This window comes from Rutilus rutilus (genome assembly GCF_951802725.1).
Source record: "Rutilus rutilus genome assembly, chromosome: 8".
NCBI lineage: Eukaryota > Metazoa > Chordata > Actinopteri > Cypriniformes > Leuciscidae > Rutilus > Rutilus rutilus.
Genome location: NC_140222.1, coordinates 20,364,170 through 20,384,556, shown reverse-complemented (window position 1 = coordinate 20,384,556; position 20,387 = coordinate 20,364,170). Strand labels below are relative to the sequence as shown.

Here is a 20,387-nt window from a genome sequence, read left to right as displayed (position 1 = left end):
ACTATTATGGTCTAATAATCCATGAGATTTAACAAGAGTTTTGTTTTTACAACTATTACCCACTTTCCATGAATAGATTTACATGCTTATTAACTTCAACTTGAAGGCCAGGAGAAATTAATTTATACCTGTTTGTGGAATATTATATCCACATTATGTCCAATTACATAACAATGTTCAACCTGTCAATCATCTCCATCTTCTGGTTGTTAGTGTAGCATAAGGTGGGAAATCATAATGACATAATCAGAGAGAATATTTTAGAATAAGAGTATATGTTCCTTAAAATAAATAAACGGTAACCCCCTGTAAATGAATGCAATGATATGTACAATAACAATTAACAACCCTGCCACGAGATGTTTCAAAATGTGGTGGGGACATGTCCAACCTGCAGATTACTCCTATGTTAGGATAGAATAGAATAGAATAGAATAGAATAGAATAGAATAGAATAGAATAGAATAGAATAGAATAGAATAGAATAGAATAGAATAGAATAGAATAGAATAGAATAGAATAGAATAGAATAGAATAGAATAGAATAGAATAGAATAGAATAGAAAACCTTTATTGACATTATTCACATACAATAAAATAAACATAATTCTTCAGAAAAATAATAACTTAACATGAATAAATGTGTCACAATCACATATAATAAAGCATTCAGTATTGAATGTAAATTTAAATCAATGACAGGACTAATTGGTCATGATAACCAGAAAAATCAACCATTTGAACACTGCAGTATATATCAGAATTTTTCTAATGTTCTTCTCCATTTCTCACTTACAATTTTTTTTTTTTTAAAAATCCACATTTATTTGTACAGCGCTTTTCACAATATAGTGCATGTTTCGTGATCTGTTATAGAGTGAGTGATCTATTATCAGAGGTGACCAAGTAATGTCCATATTTCAGAAATGAACACTTCTAAAACAACAATAGAGATCATGTGTTTAGCTAACATCATGTATTAATTTGAGCTCATTGAAGCAATTATTACAAGTTGTGATCCATAATGATTACAATAGAACAAATTGGTAGTAGGCTTCATAAAGTCCTTGACATAAAGTCCACATACTGTGAAACACAGCTTCAACCTCAATGTCAATTAATATTCAACAGAATCCAATACGGCTAAAAAACAATCAAGTTTACATTAATAAGTTTATATGTATTTCATTTCACTGTGTTTAACTGCGGCGACAGAAGATCAACACGATTAAAACTGTGACCAGAAGCAGCTGCAGAGTTTGGCTGGATTCTACAATGATTTCTGTTTTCTTTTTGTAATTAGAATGTTATATAAAAGGTTACATAATGTTAGTACAGCATTCTCCTACCTGTATTGTAACCATTTATTTGTAATATTCCAAGAATGTCAACAATAACATTCACCAAGTACATGATGGATGTTCCAAGAATGTTGTTCTAAGAACAAGTTCTCTCAACATTATGAAAACATTCATCAAGTAAAAATAACGTCATTAAGAAGTTCCAAGACCATTGTTCTAGGAGTGTTTCACTCAACACCATAAGAATGCATATCAAATATTAATAATGTGATAAGAACATTCTATAAGGTTAAGCGTATTTGGCTTGCTGTCAGCAGTGGAGGGGTTTGAGGAAGCATATTCAACTCCAGCTTAGGTAAACCTCAGTGGGACTACTAATGCTGGGATGAGGAGTATGGCAGCAAGATGCCTATATTATGATGGTGGAGCTGGGGAGGAGGAGGGACGCTAAAACATCGGATGCCAGAGCAAGATGAGCGGCTGCTTATAAGCTCCTGAGTTAGACCGTCACTCCACCTATTATGCCCATATTACTGGTACATCCAGAGAGGGGGAGCTGGACTTTACGCTCCACACATGGCTATGGGCTGCAGTAATACCTGTATAATGAGGGCGGAAAACAATCCAGTGTTCCTGCCTTGGAGAAGAGCCAAACCTGTGGAAACATGTCCTATCACGCAGGAAAACTGCTTTAACTGCTGAAGTGATATTTAGACTATAGCAAGCTGGTTGTAATATGTTAACTGGATGAAAGAACTAAATTCATTATTTTTTGTGTAATTTAGTGTTTGTTATATTAAAAGCTATCAGGGACTAGATTGTTTTAGGTTTGAGAAAATAGTATAAGAAAAGTGATTTAATAATAAAAGCTTCATGAAGTGAAATTAAATTGTTTATTCTGTTGCATTCCATTCAGTACAACGTTCATGAAATAATGCTGAAATATGGGAAAATACACAAATGCTGACAGTTGTTTTTAAGGCAGCTGAAGCACAAGCTCAAGAATCATTTCACGTCTAGACAGGTTTTTATTAACATTAAATTAGCTGAATATGAAATTATTTTAGTTTCTAAAATTCATCCATTCTCTAAACCACTACCAGTCCTAGGTTTTCTCCCAATTATTTAACTTACAGTATCTATGATTACAGTAAGGTTAGAAGTATTTGAATGCATGTAGCATTGGTTCATTAATATTTGGGTCATAAGCCACCTGTTAAGAATCACTTCTCTATACTGCAATGAGACTTAATTATTGTTGACAAAATATTAAAAGTAAATTTGCTCCTTAGCTTATAACACTTGAGTACACTACTTCATCATCTTCATTGCGTTTCTGTAAGAAAACACAAAAGTAAAATCAGGAACAGTGTTGATGAACAGATGCAAAACTGGAGAAAGAAGTAAATATTTCAGAGAATAACAAATTACAGAAAATCCATGGCGTTTATCATCATTATAAAGTTGAAAGTCAAGTCGATATACTGTATAGTGCTTTTTACAATACAGATTGTTTCAAAGCAGCTTCACAGTGACAAGTAAATAATGCAATAAAGTTTGTTTTTTTTTTGAAGAAAATTTTGTCATAGACCAGCATTTTTGTTCATTTTTGTTGTATAAAAAGTTATTAATTTTGTTAATTTATACATACAGCCGCTCTCGAGAGAAGTTCTCATTTATGGTTGAATATTAAATAATGTAAAATAATATACAACAATGCAAAAACATGTTGACGTAAATTACATAATTTAACAGAATCTTTAAAACATTTATTCCTCAGAGTCTAAATGGTGTCTTTTCTTTCTTTCTTTCTTTCTTTCTTTCTTTCTTTCTTTCTTTGACTGATATTTAAATCACTGGTTGAACAGGTTTTACTGTCAGCTGACAAACTGCAGTCTTTTCTGACATTGCTACTGGATTATTTGTCATTTTTATCCATTTCTTTCCAGTCAGATTTGTAAAGATGTGCGCACCTGTAACAGGTGTAGCTGAGTAGAAGTAGAAAGGGATGTCCACATGCTTATAACACAGACAGACGATGTCTTTAAATGAATCACTAGCATTAAATCTAAAATCATCTATGTTGTTGTAGCATAATGTATTTCTTCAGTTTTAACTGTTATAATAATCACATTTTAACTATTAAAATTATACATGAACCTGAAATGGTGATACACAAAATACTCATTTCAACTGCAGTAATACTTACCACTTGGTGTTGCTTGTTTACGGTTCTTGATGTGCCAGAACACAATCCCTCCAGAAACTGCAATTATGGCCAGTAATAACGATAAAACTACCACTACTATAGAATATGAACGGTGACTCTGTTCTGTAATGAACAAACAGAAAACAGTATGTAGTTTACATTAGTCCTGCCAGTCTGACTCCAACCTGAGACACCAGACAGCAGATTACGGAGATAACTGAATCTAATACAGTTAAAAAGTTAAAATTACAACTGGAGATACTATTAAAATTTAAAGTAATGTTGGCCCTAATAGTCTTAAACAAGTTTAGGAAAATACTCAAATATACTGACATTGTGTTGGGGTTATAGCTCACAAAGATAAACCTAAAAAATATTCCAATCAAAACAGATCAGACCCTTACTGAACAAAAATATATGGGAATATACTGAAAAATATAATGCGATTGATCATGTATGGCTATATATTAATATATCTAAAATATTTGGTAACACTTTATTTTACAGTGTCCTTGTTACAAATGTTACATGTACTTACCATAGTAAGTTTAATAACCTTAAAGTAACGTATAACTAGATATAAACACAAAAATAGCATTACATTTAATATTTACAAAGTTTAATCCTTTATTGTGTACATACTGTATATTGCACATGCATGTTCACATATAAATGTGAATGTATGTTCACACATTTATATCTACACACATTCACGGAATGAGTTACAACAGATTTCTAGTTCCCAGCATGCTTTGCTTGTAACTGTTAAAGGAGAGCAAATGTTAAAATTAAATTTAATGTGTTTTGCTCAATATTAATATAGGGAGAGATCTGTTAGTGATTAATGTTCTATTATTTTGGAATTTAAAGGAAGCTATAAAAATTCTGTATTATAAATTTTAAGGCCAGACAAGTAATTTGTTGAGGGTTGGTTTGTAGCGAAGGACTACACACCTGTGCATATATATTCAAAAGCACATACCTATAGACTGAACTCGTAATACGCATGTGCACGTCGTCAGCGTTCTCACAGGTTTGGGGTTTTAAAGTTTGTGTAGAGAGTACTTAAAGTTTTTCTGTTAGAACGGTGTCGTGTTAGCGGCTTCTAAGTTTACAACTAATGATCGTTGCGACGGAAGTGAATCAATCAAATCTAACTTTAGCTGGACAATAACTTTATCCTAGAGCTGCTGTAAAGCCAAAACAATCTCTGTTACTTTAATTTCCTGTTTTCACTGTAAAGCTGCTTTGAAACAATCTATATTGTTAAAGCGCTATATAAATGAAGGTGACTGATTTTCTTTTCGAAAGGGGAAGACAGTAATCTCAGCCCTGCTGTACCTGCACATGTCTGACAGAGTTGCGTGATGTTGTCCAGATGTGTGGTCTGGTTTCTGATGGGATTGTTGATCACACATCTGTAAGTGTTTTTATCCTGATATTCCACCTCCAGAGGTAGAGAGAGACTGATGCTGAGATCAGACACACTGATGCTGGACAATACACTGATTCCTTTGTACCAGGAGAGAGTACCATGACTCACATTCAACACTGAACACACCAGTGAACATCTGGACTCTGATGATCTTGATGATGATGATGATGATGATGAACAGTTTGAAGAGTAACTGGAAATGACAAGAATGGGTAGAGGAGCTGGAAAACATGAAAGGACATGTAGGTTTTATCTCAGTATTATTATTAAAAATCAATAACAAAAATAACATGATACAGATGTTAATCAAAAAGAAACAAAAAAATATGAATGAAAGGCTGAAAAAAAGCATGCAAAAATGCATTTTGGGCCATTTTAATTATCATATATCATATCAGCAATTTTTGCATTTTTGATATGATTCATAACGTTTACTCACCATAGACAGAAACATTGAATCTCTTCTGTTTTTCTCTACTGCTGATGACGGTCAGTTCATAAAGTCCAGTGTGTTCAGATCTGATGTTTCTGATGGTCAGAGATCCAGTTTGATTGTCCATCTGGAGTTTGTCTCTGAATCTTCCATCATTACTGACAAATATATAGTTTATTTGATCTCTTCTAATAATTTCAGCTATTCGAGTGTTTTGAGGTCCAAACGTCCACACTATCTGATCATCTCTCTGTACTTGAACATCAGAGTTTAGAGTGACAGAATCTCCCTCAGTCACTGACACTGACTTCACTTCATCTGTTTCACCAAACACACCTGAAATAAATAAATTATTATTCTTTGTCATAACAAACAAACAAATAAATAAAGTAGGAAGGAACCTTTTGGGCCCTTTTTTAACGATTCAAGCGCATGGTCTAAAGCGCAGGGCGCTAGTGCACTTATGACGTGTCCGAATCCACTTTTGTTAGCTTTGTTAGTTTAACGATATAGATATAACGATGCCTTGCCTTGCCTTGCCTAACCATGGGAAAAATGGTCGGCGCCTGGTCAGGCCTGGCCCACCCAATCAGAAGCTTGGCCCACCCTGGCCCCACACCACATAATAGCCAATCACAAAATTGGTGCTACATTAAATTCAGCTCCAGATATGTTATTTTCTTCCCAACCCCCTCTTTTTTCTCAGAGACAGACATAACTCATTCACTTCGCTACCTTTGAGGTAAAAGGACGTGCTGAATTATGAAGCAATATAACGACAGTAACAGCCAATGAACTTTATTAGAACTATTAGTGAACTTGATTACCATACTCTAGTAGCCTAATAAAACACAACATGCACAGATGTCTTGTTCTGATAGGAAAACCTTGTGCTTTTAGCTCATGAAAAAGCAATAACACATGAACTGGACATGGGTGAGTTTGTAAAAGAATTCTCTAAAATGAGTAGAAAGCTGTTGAAAATATTAGTGATATAAGTAGATCTTTTTCAAGACCCGCCCTGTTTTCCTCAAATCTAAAGTTACTAAACTGATACAAGATCTGTTGTGTGCTAAAAAAGAATATATATGTTATATATATATATATATATATATATATATATATATATATATATATATATATATATATATATATATATATATATATATATAAAGTTACTAAATAGTTGCAAAATATATACACAAAAAATTAAAAATGAAGAAAACAAACAAACACAACAATAACAAACAAACAACAATTGCCTTAAATGTATGATATTAAAACTATATCAATAGACATGTGAGACTAAAGCATTAAAGAAAAAGGATTTGGCATGTGTGCTGCTGCCCGTTGACTCTCTCAGAAAAAAAGGTACAAAAGCTGTTACTGTGGCGGTACCTTTTCAAAAGGTACACTTTTGTACCTAAAGAGTGCATATTAGTCCCTCAAAGGTACATATTAGTACCTAAATGGTACATATTAGTACCCTTTTGAAGGGTACTGTCCCAGTGACAGCTGAGTGTACAGGCGCGTATTACTAACGCGCTCTTAATAAAAAAAACAAAAAAACAAACAAAAAAAAACATTGCGCCATTGACTTTACACCAGGTTTTTGTTGGTTAATAGCGCAGTCTATTTCAGATGGCTCAAAATAGCAACGCTCCAAAAATGCGCCTGAACACACCTAGTTTTGCATTTGCTATTTAATGCATTTGCTATTTAAACAATGTGGCGCAGGACGTAAAAATGATAACTATGTAGGGCAGAGACTAGCAAAAAACATTGCGTCGCACCTGGCGCTGCATTACGCGGGGTGTTACTGTAGGGTAGGCCATCATAGCCATTGTGTTTTTTTTTTTTATTAAATTAAGTTGAAAAGTTAAACGTGTTTCTACCTGACACTGTTAAAAGAAAAAAGTGTTTGTGTAACCCACCCAATTAATTGAGGCTGTATTACTATGTATTTTCATGTATAAGTTTTTTGTTTGGTTTGTTCTGATGTTTTTCCTTGCCTAGTGCAAAAAAATGTTCAGACATATGTTTCATCATTATTTTTATTTTATTTATTATTTTGTTTTCGTTGAGCGAAACCTGAGGGTGGGGGGAGGGGTCAGATTAGGGAGTCGAAATTCGGCACAACACCTGTTAAATCCTAATGGGCTACATTTGTATATATTGTAGCCTACTCTGTGTTTTTCCACTGTGCATGAGTGCATCTAATTGGAATATCCTATATGGATTTGTTTAATATCTTCTGTATAATTGTTTTTGTCACTTAATTTATATTAAGTTTGTGGTTCATTCACAACTTTTCTCGTAGGCTATATGCTACGGAGCCTACGCACACACGTAGTATATAGCCTAAACTGAAGGCTTTCAATAAAGGTTTGACTTTGAATGGACCACACTTCTGTGTCTGCGTCATTCTTGGTCCTTATCAGTATCACTCTCTCTTTTGATTCGGTAAGAAAGAGTTAGTTATAACCATAGTTATTTATCTAACAGCACAAACCAAAAAAGGTTGAATGACAACGCATTTTGAAAGTATTAGGAAGTAGAAATGTATTTGCATGTGTATTTAGACATTTGTTGTTGTTGTTGATGCCCCAGTCCTGCCTGCGCGTTTAATGAGATAAAATCCGACTTACCATTTGTGGTCAGAATGCATAGACAGATGAAAGCAGTGTTTAAAATCATATTCCTCAAAAGATGTCCGAACGATTTCTGATTAAAGAGTCCTCATAGCGCTGCTGAAAACGTGTTTTCGACAGGATAACCAAAGTCCTGTAGCCTACAAAACTTCGCGTTTCTCTGAATGTGTCTGTCAGCTGATCCTGCTCAAAGTAGGAAGAGACGAAATGACGTGACCATTTCCTACAGCAATACAGCGCTTATATTAGGCTATTATGTGAATTATTGGATAAACAATTATTTGTTCTTATTTTAGAACCATTTAATTTTAGATCAATTTAGGTGACATTTGTGACCCTGGACCATAAAACCAGTCACAAGCACAGGTATATGGCAATATCCAACAATAGCCTATATTGTATGGGTCAAAATTATCGATTTTTCTTTTATGCCAAAAATCATTAGGATATTAAGTAAAGATCATGTTCCATGACGATATTTTGTACATTTCCTACCGTAAATATATAAAACATTTACTTTTGTTAGTGAATGCAGCACAATCGCGTCGCAAACATAGCCTAAATGGACAACTTTAAAACATTTTCTCAATGTTTCGATTTTTTTGCACCCTCAGATTCCAGATTTTCAAATAGTTGTATCTCGGCCAAATATTGTCCTATCCTAACAAACCATACACCAATCGAAAGTCTATTAATTCAGCTTTCAGATGATGTATACATCTCAATTTCCAAAAAATTTATCCATGTGACTGGTTTTGTGGTCCAGGGTCACATTTGCTTGTAACTCTTCTTCAAAATTAAACTTTATTTTTTACATTTTTTCAACACTGAATCTAATACTACACATACACTCACCTAAAGGATTATTAGGAACACCATACTAATACTGACCCCTTTCGCCTTCAGAACTGCCTTAATTCTATGTGGCATTGATTCAACAAGGTGCTGAAACATTCTTTAGAAATGTTGGCCCATATTGATAGGATAGCATCTTGTAGTTGATGGAGATTTGTGGGATGCACATCCAGGGCACAAAGCTCCCGTTCCACCACATCCCAAAGATGCTGTATTGGGTTGAGATCTGGTGACTGTGGGGGCCATTTTAGTACAGTGAACTCATTGTCATGTTCAAGAAACCAATTTGAAATTATTCGAGCTTTGTGACATGGTGCATTATCCTGCTGGAAGTAGCCATCAGAGGATGGGTACATGGTGGTCATAAAGGGATGGACATGGTCAGAAACAATGCTCAGGTAGGCCGTGCCATTTAAACGATGCCCAATTGGCACTAAGGGGCCTTAAGTGTGCCAAGAAAACATCCCCCACACCATTACACCACCACCACCAGCCTGCACAGTGGTAACAAGGCATGATGGATCCATGTTCTCATTCTGTTTACGCCAAATTCTGACTCTACCATCTGAATGTCTCAACAGAAATCGAGACTCATCAGACCAGGCAACATTTTTCCAGTCTTCAACTGTCCAATTTTGGTGAGCTCATGCAAATTGTAGCCTCTTTTTCTTATTTGTAGTGGAGACGAGTGGTACCCGGTGGGGTCTTCTGCTGTTGTAGCCCATCCGCCTCAAGGTTGTGCGTGTTGTGGCTTCACAAATGTTTTGCTGCATACCTCGGTTGTAACGAGTGGTTATTTCAGTCAAAGCTGCTCTTCTATCAGCTTGAATCAGTCGGCCCATTCTCCTCTGACCTCTAGCATCAACAAGGCATTTTCGCCCACAGGACTGCCGCATACTGGATGTTTTTCCCTTTTCACACCATTCTTTGTAAACCCTAGAAATGGTTGTGCGTGAAAATCCCAGTAACTGAGCAGATTGTGAAATACTCAGACCGGCCCGTCTGGCACCAACAACCATGCCACGCTCAAAATTGCTTAAATCACCTTTCTTTCCCATTCTGACATTCAGTTTGGAGTTCAGGAGATTGCCTTGACCAGGACCACACCCCTAAATGCATTGAAGCAACTGCCATGTGATTGGTTGATTAGATAATTGCATTAATGAGAAATTGAACAGGTGTTCCTAATAATCCTTTAGGTGAGTGTATATACATACATACATACATACATACACACACACATACGTATGTCATTGTGATATAAAGAATATAAAAATAAATCGTAGCCATAGTTTAAATCTGAAAATACTGAACACTGTTATATTGTATAACATGTACTTCATTAACTGCAAAATTGTTAAGTGAATGCTTTTTACTGTAATTCGTATTTATGTAAAAAACTTTATTTCCCAGGATTTAAAGATTTAGTGTAGCATTTATGATTATTGTCTGTGCTTAAGAGCAGAGTAAAGGTATGGGTATCTCATGTATAAATAGGTAGACAGGAATAGGACCAGCATGCAGGCAATACCATGGAATAAAGCAGCCATACTCTGACCATTTAAGTCTATTATTCGGTTATTAAAATATGCTACAAATGACATTACAAACTCTCCGTTTTGACATAAAAATACATTTAAAAAAATCATTCAGTCATATATTTCACTCATTATTTATCTTGTGTTAGTGGAATATAACTTTTCCAAAGATGCAGAACCCCCATACAATACAAATCTGTAAGACATTTAAAGCACTGAAAATATTTTACAAAAGCAAATGTATACTATATCGAACATTGCTCCTTTGAGAAATTGTTAATGCATTGAGCCCTTAATGTACAGGAATAAATGACCCAAGACATATGAAACTTCCTACAAGTACAGGTCCTTCTCAATAAATTAGCATATTGTGATAAAGTTCATTATTTTCCATAATGTAATGATAAAAATTAAACTTTCATATATTTTAGATTCATTGCACACCAACTGAAATATTTCAGGTCTTTTATTGTTTTAATACTGATGATTTTGGCATACAGCTCATGAAAACCCAAAATTCCTATCTCAATAAATTAGCATATCATGAAAAGGTTCTCTAAACGAGCTATTAACCTAATCATCTGAATCAACTAATTAACTCTAAACACCTGCAAAAGATTCCTGAGGCTTTTAAAAACTCCCAGCCTGGTTCATTACTCAAAACCGCAATCATGGGTAAGACTGTCGACCAGAAGGCCATCATTGACACCCTCAAGCAAGAGGGTAAGACACAGAAAGAAATTTCTGAACGAATAGGCTGTTCCCAGAGTGCTGTATCAAGGCACCTCAGTGGGAAGTCTGTGGGAAGGAAAAAGTGTGGCAAAAAACGCTGCACAACGAGAAGAGGTGACCGGACCATGAGGAAGATTGTGGAGAAGGACCGATTCCAGACCTTGGGGGACCTGCGGAAGCAGTGGACTGAGTCTGGAGTAGAAACATCCAGAGCCACCGTGCACAGGCGTGTGCAGGAAATGGGCTACAGGTGCCGCATTCCCCAGGTCAAGCCACTTTTGAACCAGAAACAGCGGCAGAAGCGCCTGACCTGGGCTACAGAGAAGCAGCACTGGACTGTTGCTCAGTGGTTGCTCAAATTTTGCATGTCATTCGGAAATCAAGGTGCCAGAGTCTGGAGGAAGACTGGGGAGAAGGAAATGCCAAAATGCCTGAAGTCCAGTGTCAAGTACCCACAGTCAGTGATGGTCTGGGGTGCCATGTCAGCTGCTGGTGTTGGTCCACTGTGTTTTATCAAGGGTAGGGTCAATGCAGCTAGCTATCAGGAGATTTTGGAGCACTTCATGCTTCCATCTGCTGAAAAGCTTTATGGAGATGAAGATTTCATTCTTCAGCACGACCTGGCACCTGCTCACAGTGCCAAAACCACTGGTAAATGGTTTACTGACCATGGTATTACTGTGCTCAATTGGCCTGCCAACTCTCCTGACCTGAACCCCATAGAGAATCTGGGGGATATTGTGAAGAGAAAGTTGAGAGACGCAAGACCCAACACTCTGGATGAGCTTAAGGCCGCTATCGAAGCATCCTGGGCCTCCATAACACCTCAGCAGTGTCACAGGCTGATTGCCTCCATGGCACGCCGCATTGAAGCAGTCATTTCTGCAAAAAGGATTCCTGACCAAGTATTGAGTGCATAACTGAACATAATTATTTGAAGGTTGACTTTTTTTGTATTAAAAACACTTTTCTTTTATTGGTCGGATGAAATATGCTAATTTATTGAGACAGGAATTTTGGGTTTTCATGAGCTGTATGCCAAAATCATCCGTATTAAAACAATAAAAGACCTGAAATATTTCAGTTGGTGTGCAATGAATCTAAAATATATGAAAGTTTAATTTTTATCATTACATTATGGAAAATAATGAACTTTATCACAATATGCTAATTTATTGAGAAGGACCTGTATATCAAGGAGTGGACATGGCTAATGAGCAGATGAGTGTCCCTCTGCTGCCACCTACTGATTTTAGTGGTCATTTACTGTCATTTTTGTTTTAAGTGTTTGTTTTTCCTGCAGGTGAAAACAAGATGCATCCGTTTAAGCCTTTTACTTTATTTATCAGGGCTGTCAATTGTTTTGCCTAAGTTGGGTGATTTGTATGCTCTTAACATAGTAGCAAAAAAATGTGCAGTATAGGCTACATTTAATAGAGTGCTATAGGCTTTATAAAAACTTTAGTGTAGCTCTATTAAATAGTATATTTATGTTAAACAATTTTAAATTGAATGATTAATGACCTGTTCAGAATAAGTATAGCAGTAACCGGCAATCAGAAGTATGCTAATTAATTTTTGTTTAAAATCCAATAAGCTTTAAAGTGGACTCAATGGTTAATTAATACTAAATGCAGCATCTATGAATGAACTTGAGGCATGCAGACCGGCTGCTGCAGGGCTTTAACAAATCTTAAACAAACAAATAATGATATGACCCACGTTATTGACGTGTCTACGTGACGTGATATTTGCGTGTACGTCTCCATATAAAACAAATGGAGACGTACACGCACGTATACACGTGTGTTATCTGTCGTGCTTGTCAGTCTCGTTGCCGAATGAAACATTTCGAGCTCAGAAAGCAAGAACGTCAAAAGACATTTGAAGACTGATGGTCATTCATTACTGATGTGACACTGACCTCTGCTGGTGGAAATAAGTTATTGGATGTGACAAGTTCTCAATAGATTTCAACAGATTTCTAGTGGCTTCAACAAGAACTAATCATATTCACTGAATAACTTTCAGCTCTTTATTACTCTTCGCTCCAACATAAGATTGGAAAATCACAATAACGTAATCAGTACAGAAAGATTGTTTCAGAATAAGAGTTTATTTCCTGTCAAATAAATAAACATACCTAGCCTGGATGCCAGCCGAAATATACATTAATTCACCTGAACTGGGTTTGCCATATTAAAATTAATCCTAAACTGGAGATATTTATTCAGATGTTACTGGCGTTTATCATATTTTATTTTAAGGATATTGTCTTTTGTAAAGCTCAGGAGTGAAATTGTTCAGTCAAAGGCCCTCTTTTTAAAACTCGTGAAAAATGTTTTTTATCCCACAGACAGTTGAATCTCTTCAATGAAGTTCTTTCAAACTGTTTTTTAACCTGTTCATAAAGTCCAGTGTTACGGCCCTGTCTTCTGCTTTCTACTTGTTGGGGGCAGGATGACATCGGAATGTGTCTTTTTTTTTTTTTCAAAATAAATTAAAAAATCTCTGGAATACATCACTTAACATTTATTTAACCATAGAAAAAGTTTTTTTTGTGTGTGTTTATTTAAAATGAGACAAATCTGATATTATTTAGATTTTATATCTGTTATTTAACAGTTTGAACAGTTCTTTAATGCTGATCTAACCAGCAGAAGACACTAGTCGGGTTTATATCCCAGTTGTGCGGGTGGGGCATGTTGTCACACTGCGTTACAATGAGCCCCTATTAGAAATATGATATTCTATTCCATAGCCTACTTTTACGAACTCTATTGAGAAACCATGAAGGTGAATAAAGACTGCGAGTCAATGTTCAGAAATTATTAAAGGGGTCATATAATGTATGCACTTTTACAAGTTGATTGTACTGAAGTGTTGGCAGTGCCTGTACACAACCATCATAAAATGATAAAAATCCATCCAGTGTTTTTTTTTAAATCTTCTTTTATGTTTCCTCCCATCTCAAATCAAGCTGTTCGATTTAGTGACGCCACAAAATCAACGCCCCTCCCACAATGGTTGAATGACAGCAGCGTTTCAACACAGATCCGCCCTCGCGAGCCAGCTGTCAATCATAGCACGCGCCCAAGGCTGGATTAGTACCCCCAGGGGCCCCTGGGCACTGAAGCTCATGGGCCCCTCTCCCCTACCTGACAACCACACCCTCCAAAGGAACACACGCACACAGGTGGCCCACCAGGTGTGGGATTTAACATGCCAATCACTATTGATCAAAAGCTGAATGACTAGTTCACAAGACAATGATACAAAATAAATTTTTCTGAAAAGTAGGGCTGCACGATTTGGGGAAAATGTCATATTGTGATTATTGAGGTCAATATTGTAATATGCGATTACGATATAGTAAACAAATGGTTTCATGAGTTAACTTGCTTAAATCTCAAGTAAAATGCACACACAGATTAGTGATAATGCTGACATTTGTAGCCTATTTCTCAACTCAAACTAGAAACAACAACTAAATGCACTGTGTTTTCAAATTAAAATAATATATTTTTGAAATTAAATATTGTTATTTGTCTCAATAATACAAGAGTTAAAAATAAATGTCATATTTACCTGTGCCTGTCTAACAGGTAGACCTAGGACATATACCGAAATTAAATAAGGTTATCAAACTGCACTGCATAAATTATACATTAAATATAGACTAATCCTACTTTAGTCAACAGCAGTGAGTCATTTTCTCTGTTCTTGTTGTTCTTTGATTAACTTTACTGACAGAAAGCTTTATTGGCTGCTGTCTCTTTAAGACCAGCTGACGGAGACACGGATCTCAAACGCGCCCCATTCTCTCACAACTCTTCACGTTCATCATAAGACAGCTCTTATGGTATAAAGATACTCGACAAAACGGACATTTTGGCGTAATTGTGTGTGTTATTGTAAGTTCAAGCACGAAAGATAACTGTATTCTGGCGTGCTGTCTGTGCGCGCGCGCGCGCCTTTCTGTGTCTGTATGTGCGTGTGTCACAGTCACACTTTTGTCTTGTCGCACATGAATTGTTTATATGATCTCTTATTCATGCAAATGCTTTTAATGTAATATACACTTTTTTTTATTCTGATTGGATAGTTATCAAGATCGAGGCCAAGCCTGATGTAGCCTATAGCCTACTATTTTTATGTAGCAGCGTACGTGGCGAAAAAAAAAAAAAAAAAAAAACTCCGATCACGGAGGGCCCCTCTCTGCGCAAGGGCCCCTGGGCACGTGCCCAGATTGCCCGTATGGTAGATCCGGCCCTGCACGCGCCGACTGGCACGTTGATTGTTGATAGCTGGAGCACTGAACAGAATGGCGTCTAAGCGATTGTGGTGTTCTGTTCTTGGGTGTAATAGCGAACACAGCAGTCATATTGATGTTCCTAAATCTGAACCGCTGAAGACGCAGTGGCTGAGTTTGTTTTCGAAGGGAATATTCCCCACGATCAACGTCAATGCTTTCATGTTTGCGCGAATCATTTCACCAGACTGCTATACAAACGAGGTCAGTATAAAGCTGGTTTTGCTAAGAAGCTGCTCCTTAAAAAAGGATCAGTACCAACTATTCGTGTTCCTGCTGCACCTCCAGAAGAACTGAAGTGAGTGTAACGTTTTATTGACCTTTATATTCATCTTTATATTAATCTTTGCAAATCGCTTGCATGCTTCACGATGAATGCGGCTATTTTTACACTCAGGGTACATTAAGGCATGTTTTCTATGTAAGACTTTGTCAATATAATTCATAATCTCATGTTTATAATGAACAACGCGTTATGGTTATTGTGTTATAAACGGTGTATGCACAGAACAGAGGGGCGGGGTGAGCAAAGCTCATTATCATTTAAAGACACATGCACTTAAAGCAGCACTCAGTAGCTTCGGGATTTCTTCGCTGTATTCTTGCTTTTTGCTCGCAGATTTCTCTCTAGAGCTCCCCCCACAGCTTCGGAATAGATATTTGACAACACTGTTGTAAAAACTCGTTGGTGATTCTCAGACACCAGAGGCTAGTAGATCAACGACATCAAAGCAGATGGGACATTCTTTAAAACGTCTTCTTCATTCAGGTTCGGACAGCGTGAGGGAGCGCAATAATGACAGCATTTTAGCAGATTTCTTTTGGCCGTAAAGTAATTGTTTACATCGCGAGACCTGATATCACGCGAGACTTCCTGACGCGGCGGCCGGCGGCCCGCCGGCTCAAAGTTGCAAGTGCGTATTTTCCGCTCACGGGCACCAGGAGGGTGCGAAACGACCACCATTCAACCCGAAATAAGTAATATAACCATTCCAATGACTCCGAAGCTGTTCAGTTAAGGTAAAAAAAGTTACTTAGTTCACCTTTAAACGGCGTGCTGAAAACAGAGCTGTTTTTGACCAGGTAAAATGAGTGTTTTCTTACAATACTACTGAGAATTTTTAATTAAAGTATATTACAAACTTTTAATTTAGACCCTAAAGAATCATATTAGCTTGTACAAAAATGACATTATATGACCCCTTTAATTATTATTATGTTTTGAACTATGCTGTATTGCTGTGTTTTCCGGTGTGTTATATGTCAAACTCAAAAACTAGTGTATTTTTGATGATTAAAAAATGCCATTATTTTTTATGAAAAAGTTAATAATTGTATTTTATTGACAAATTATCTAAGTTTTTCTTGTATATATATGTATATATATATATTTTTTTATTTGATTTTATTAGATCAGATAAATGCTGGGTTGTTTTAACCCAATTTTGGGTCAAATATGAACTAACCCAACGTTGGGTTAAAAATGCAGTTTAAAAATGGACAAACCCAGCCGTTGGGTTACATTTTTAAATTGCATTTCTAACCCAACGTTTGGGTTAGTCCATATTTGACCCAAAATTGGGTTAAAACAACCCAGCATTTTATATGACAGCTGTCAAATGATCATGTTACAATGTACCCCTAGGGGGCATTTTGTCACATTTCACTTCCATTCTTTCGGGGTAAATCAAGAAAAAAGTATGCACTGAACAAAACCACATAATTGTACTAGACTTGTGAAATTAATGCAGGAGAAAAAAAAATACTCTGAACCCTAAGTAGGTTTACAAACTTGTGGTTGTGCCCTAGCCGGGCTCCGCCCTCCTGCGTACTTCCGCTCAATTTGATTTCCCTTCAGTCCTACGTCTGTGATTGTGGTGTATTCTTTGGTTTTCTCCGATAATTTTTTTGGCGGTCCAATCAGCGAACAGAGGGAGTGGCTGAGAACGATGACGTTGAGGTCGTGCGCTAGTTTGAGTCCTAGTCACGACCAAAGGTTAGCGATTGGTAATGGCAGATCCAGAGTGACTCTGGGCAGATCCAATAGTTTTAAACTTCAACAGAGTACCCGCCTACAAGGAAGTTAACACTTGTCAATGGAGAGAGGCCAGACTCTCTGTACAAATGAAATGTACGAGAGTCTGGTAGAACCAGGCTAGTTGTGCCCCGCTCTCTCCTAAAAAAGTTTGGAGTAATCTGCTCAACAATACTTTCTCTCTTTGGAATTTAGTTCTCCCAATTTAGTCTTTTCATTATAGTCTTCAACCATTATTTTCTTTTTATTCTCTAGACGTCCTCTTATGTTTTTTAAATAAAGAATTTTCTACATACATAAATAATCTTGTATTTCAAACAATTCGTTTGCATATGTGATCCTTTTTATGTGGCGGTCTGGAACCAGTGACACCAGTGTGTTCAGATCTGATGTTTCTGATGGTCAGAGATCCAGTTTGATTGTCTATCTGTAGTTTTCTCTGAATCGACCATCATTGCTGACAAAAGTTACGTTTATTTAGTCCATTTTAATGATTTCATTTGAATGATTTCAGTATCTTGAGGTCCAAATTTCCACAGTATCAGGTCATCATAAGTCTGCAGAGTGTCCATGGCTCCACTTGAAGGAGAATCAAGCTGTACATGTGCGCCTCCCAGAGAATGGGGTGTTCCCAGGTTGGAAAAGAGTCAAACTTCTCAGTACAAGCAAGCTTGTCATATCATGCAGGAAAACGACCAGGCATGAACATGTATTTCAGGTCTAGACAAGATTTTATGCTTTTTTGGCAGTTCTTGTGGGATGAAGAAGCTGTTCTTTCGCAGATTAACTGAGAATAACTAATAATACATTTGCATTCTACTTCACTGCTTCATTTCAGGACCCAGATTTGACATGGATAACAATTCTAAAGTAAAAGTAATACTAAAACAAAATCAAATGCTGAAATGGATTAATATTACTATGAGCATCATCAATTATGAACATAAAATGTGCTGAAATAGAAAACTATTTTCAAAACACTTGTCCTTTAGGAGTTTTTTTCCAACTATCTCATGATTAGATTGTTTAGGTTAGTTGCATTTAAATATTTGCATACATTGTTTCCCTCAGAAGAGTCAGAGCAATATTTGGTTCATGACCAGACCTATCAGTTGAGAAACACTGCTCTATACTGCAACCAGACAGCAAAATAGTGTCGGCCCAGATCCAAAATACCTAATACCTAATAATCTAAAATACCAAATCCTAAAAAAAATAACATTATCACGAAAAATAGTATAAAGACAGCAGCCCATTTAAAATACTCTTCATGAAAGTTACATAAAGTTATTCAATTTCAGTTTCTACATTCCCTATCAAAACAAGTGCGTGGTTTATTAAATAATCAATGCTGAATATGATAAATATAACATTGTTGTGCAAAGCATCTATACCATATTACTATATATATATATATATATATATATATATATATATATATATATATATATATATAGTACAAGTATAAGTATAAGTCTGGACACCCCTATGTTAAATTCCCATAGAGGCAGGCAGATTTTTATTTTTAAAGGCCAGTTACTTCATGGATCCAGGATACTATGCATCCTGATAAAGTTCGCTTGGCCTTTGGAATTAAAATAGCCCCACATCATCACATATCCTTCACCATACCTAGAGATTGGCATGGAGTACTTTCCATAAGATCATCTCTCAATGCAAATCAAACCAGCTATTAGGCTAAATGAAATAAAACCATGCCATTCAACAGAGGAAAATTAAGGGTCCGAACTTGTTGAGCAGCTGTTACCCCTGACTGTGACACATTACTTTGCTCAATAAAAATCTTACAATTTTGTTTTTCCTGTATAAGGTAAACTGAATATCGAGATCCCCTCCACTGACCACCACTTCAGCCCTATGTACAGACGCTTGTCGAACATGTGGGTACAAATAACATCACTAGTCCTCACATTCATAATTGGGACCAGCAATTGTCCGTTTTCTGGGGACACTATTGAGGATCTAAAAGCAAAGACTCCTTTGGCATGAGTCAAGTCAAGTGTACCCACTCGTGGCACAAACCAATTGAAGCATACCTGCTGGCACCTTGACTGGACTTTGGGCCAACAGGTTCACAAAAGACTGATTTTGTGTATTGTACAAATGACAGATTTCCAACGCCTGTTTCAAAGAAGCCTCACATTGCTGCATCTTAGAACTTTTTGAATATTGAGACCCAAATTGTTGCTTCAAAAGGTCATGACAGGTTTGAATTGCATTCATATTAAACCAGGAACCAGTTTCTTTCTGACTTTCTGTGTCAAATGTTTCTTTCACCACCAACAGCTCCTGTTTTGGAAGAATCTGGTTAAGGATATTAATATCTAGCTCTAGATAACCCCCATATGGGATATCGAGGCCGTTTGCTGCTTTTAACACCAGCCAACCAAACTCCTTCAATACATCTACATCCTTGCCTGCAATGTGCTGTTTAAAAACAACTGTCAGTTACCATGGAAACCATAGAGCCAGTGTCAATCAAACAATTTATTTTAACACCCCGCATCTTCACAACAGTGACTGGACATTGACCCACCAATTGTTTAAAAATGTCCTGGCTAGTTACTTGAACCATAGAGCCAGGTAACCCCTCGCTTACAGTGTGGCTCTCCACAGCAGCTCGATGGTGTTTTAAGCCCCCAATGGCTCCTTAGAGGCAGCTAACCCTACCCTCAACCTTAAACCTACCCATCCCCTCGCTGCCTGGAAGGCGCCGTTGGGGGCTTAAAACACCAAACACCCTCCACAGCAAGGGGTGTTAGTTTAACGGCCCAGGCTTTTGGGCTTGGGGATTGGATACATCATCCGCAGGGTGTCTCTGCTGCCCCCATACTTGACTGGGGTTCACAAGCTGTTGCTGTTTTC

General features: G+C 36.7%; 1 protein-coding gene across 2 annotated transcripts; it reads right to left on the bottom strand.

Moving 5' to 3' along the window:
- Positions 1-550: 550 nt before the first annotated feature.
- LOC311296003 (uncharacterized protein) lies at positions 551-8,259 on the bottom strand. Of its 2 annotated transcripts, XM_084417632.1 has the most exons (5): positions 8,027-8,259; positions 5,385-5,714; positions 4,852-5,166; positions 3,511-3,633; positions 551-2,637 (listed from the first exon to the last, which is right to left on the bottom strand). In XM_084417632.1, the coding sequence occupies exons 1-5, from the start codon at positions 8,073-8,075 to the stop codon at positions 2,627-2,629; spliced, it is 828 nt and encodes a 275-aa protein (XP_084273758.1). In that variant the 5' UTR covers positions 8,076-8,259; the 3' UTR covers positions 551-2,626. The 2 variants fall into 2 exon arrangements, with proteins under 2 accessions (XP_084273758.1, XP_084273759.1); XM_084417633.1 differs by lacking the exon at positions 3,511-3,633 and having other exon boundaries at positions 8,027-8,195.
- Positions 8,260-20,387: the final 12,128 nt, after the last annotated feature.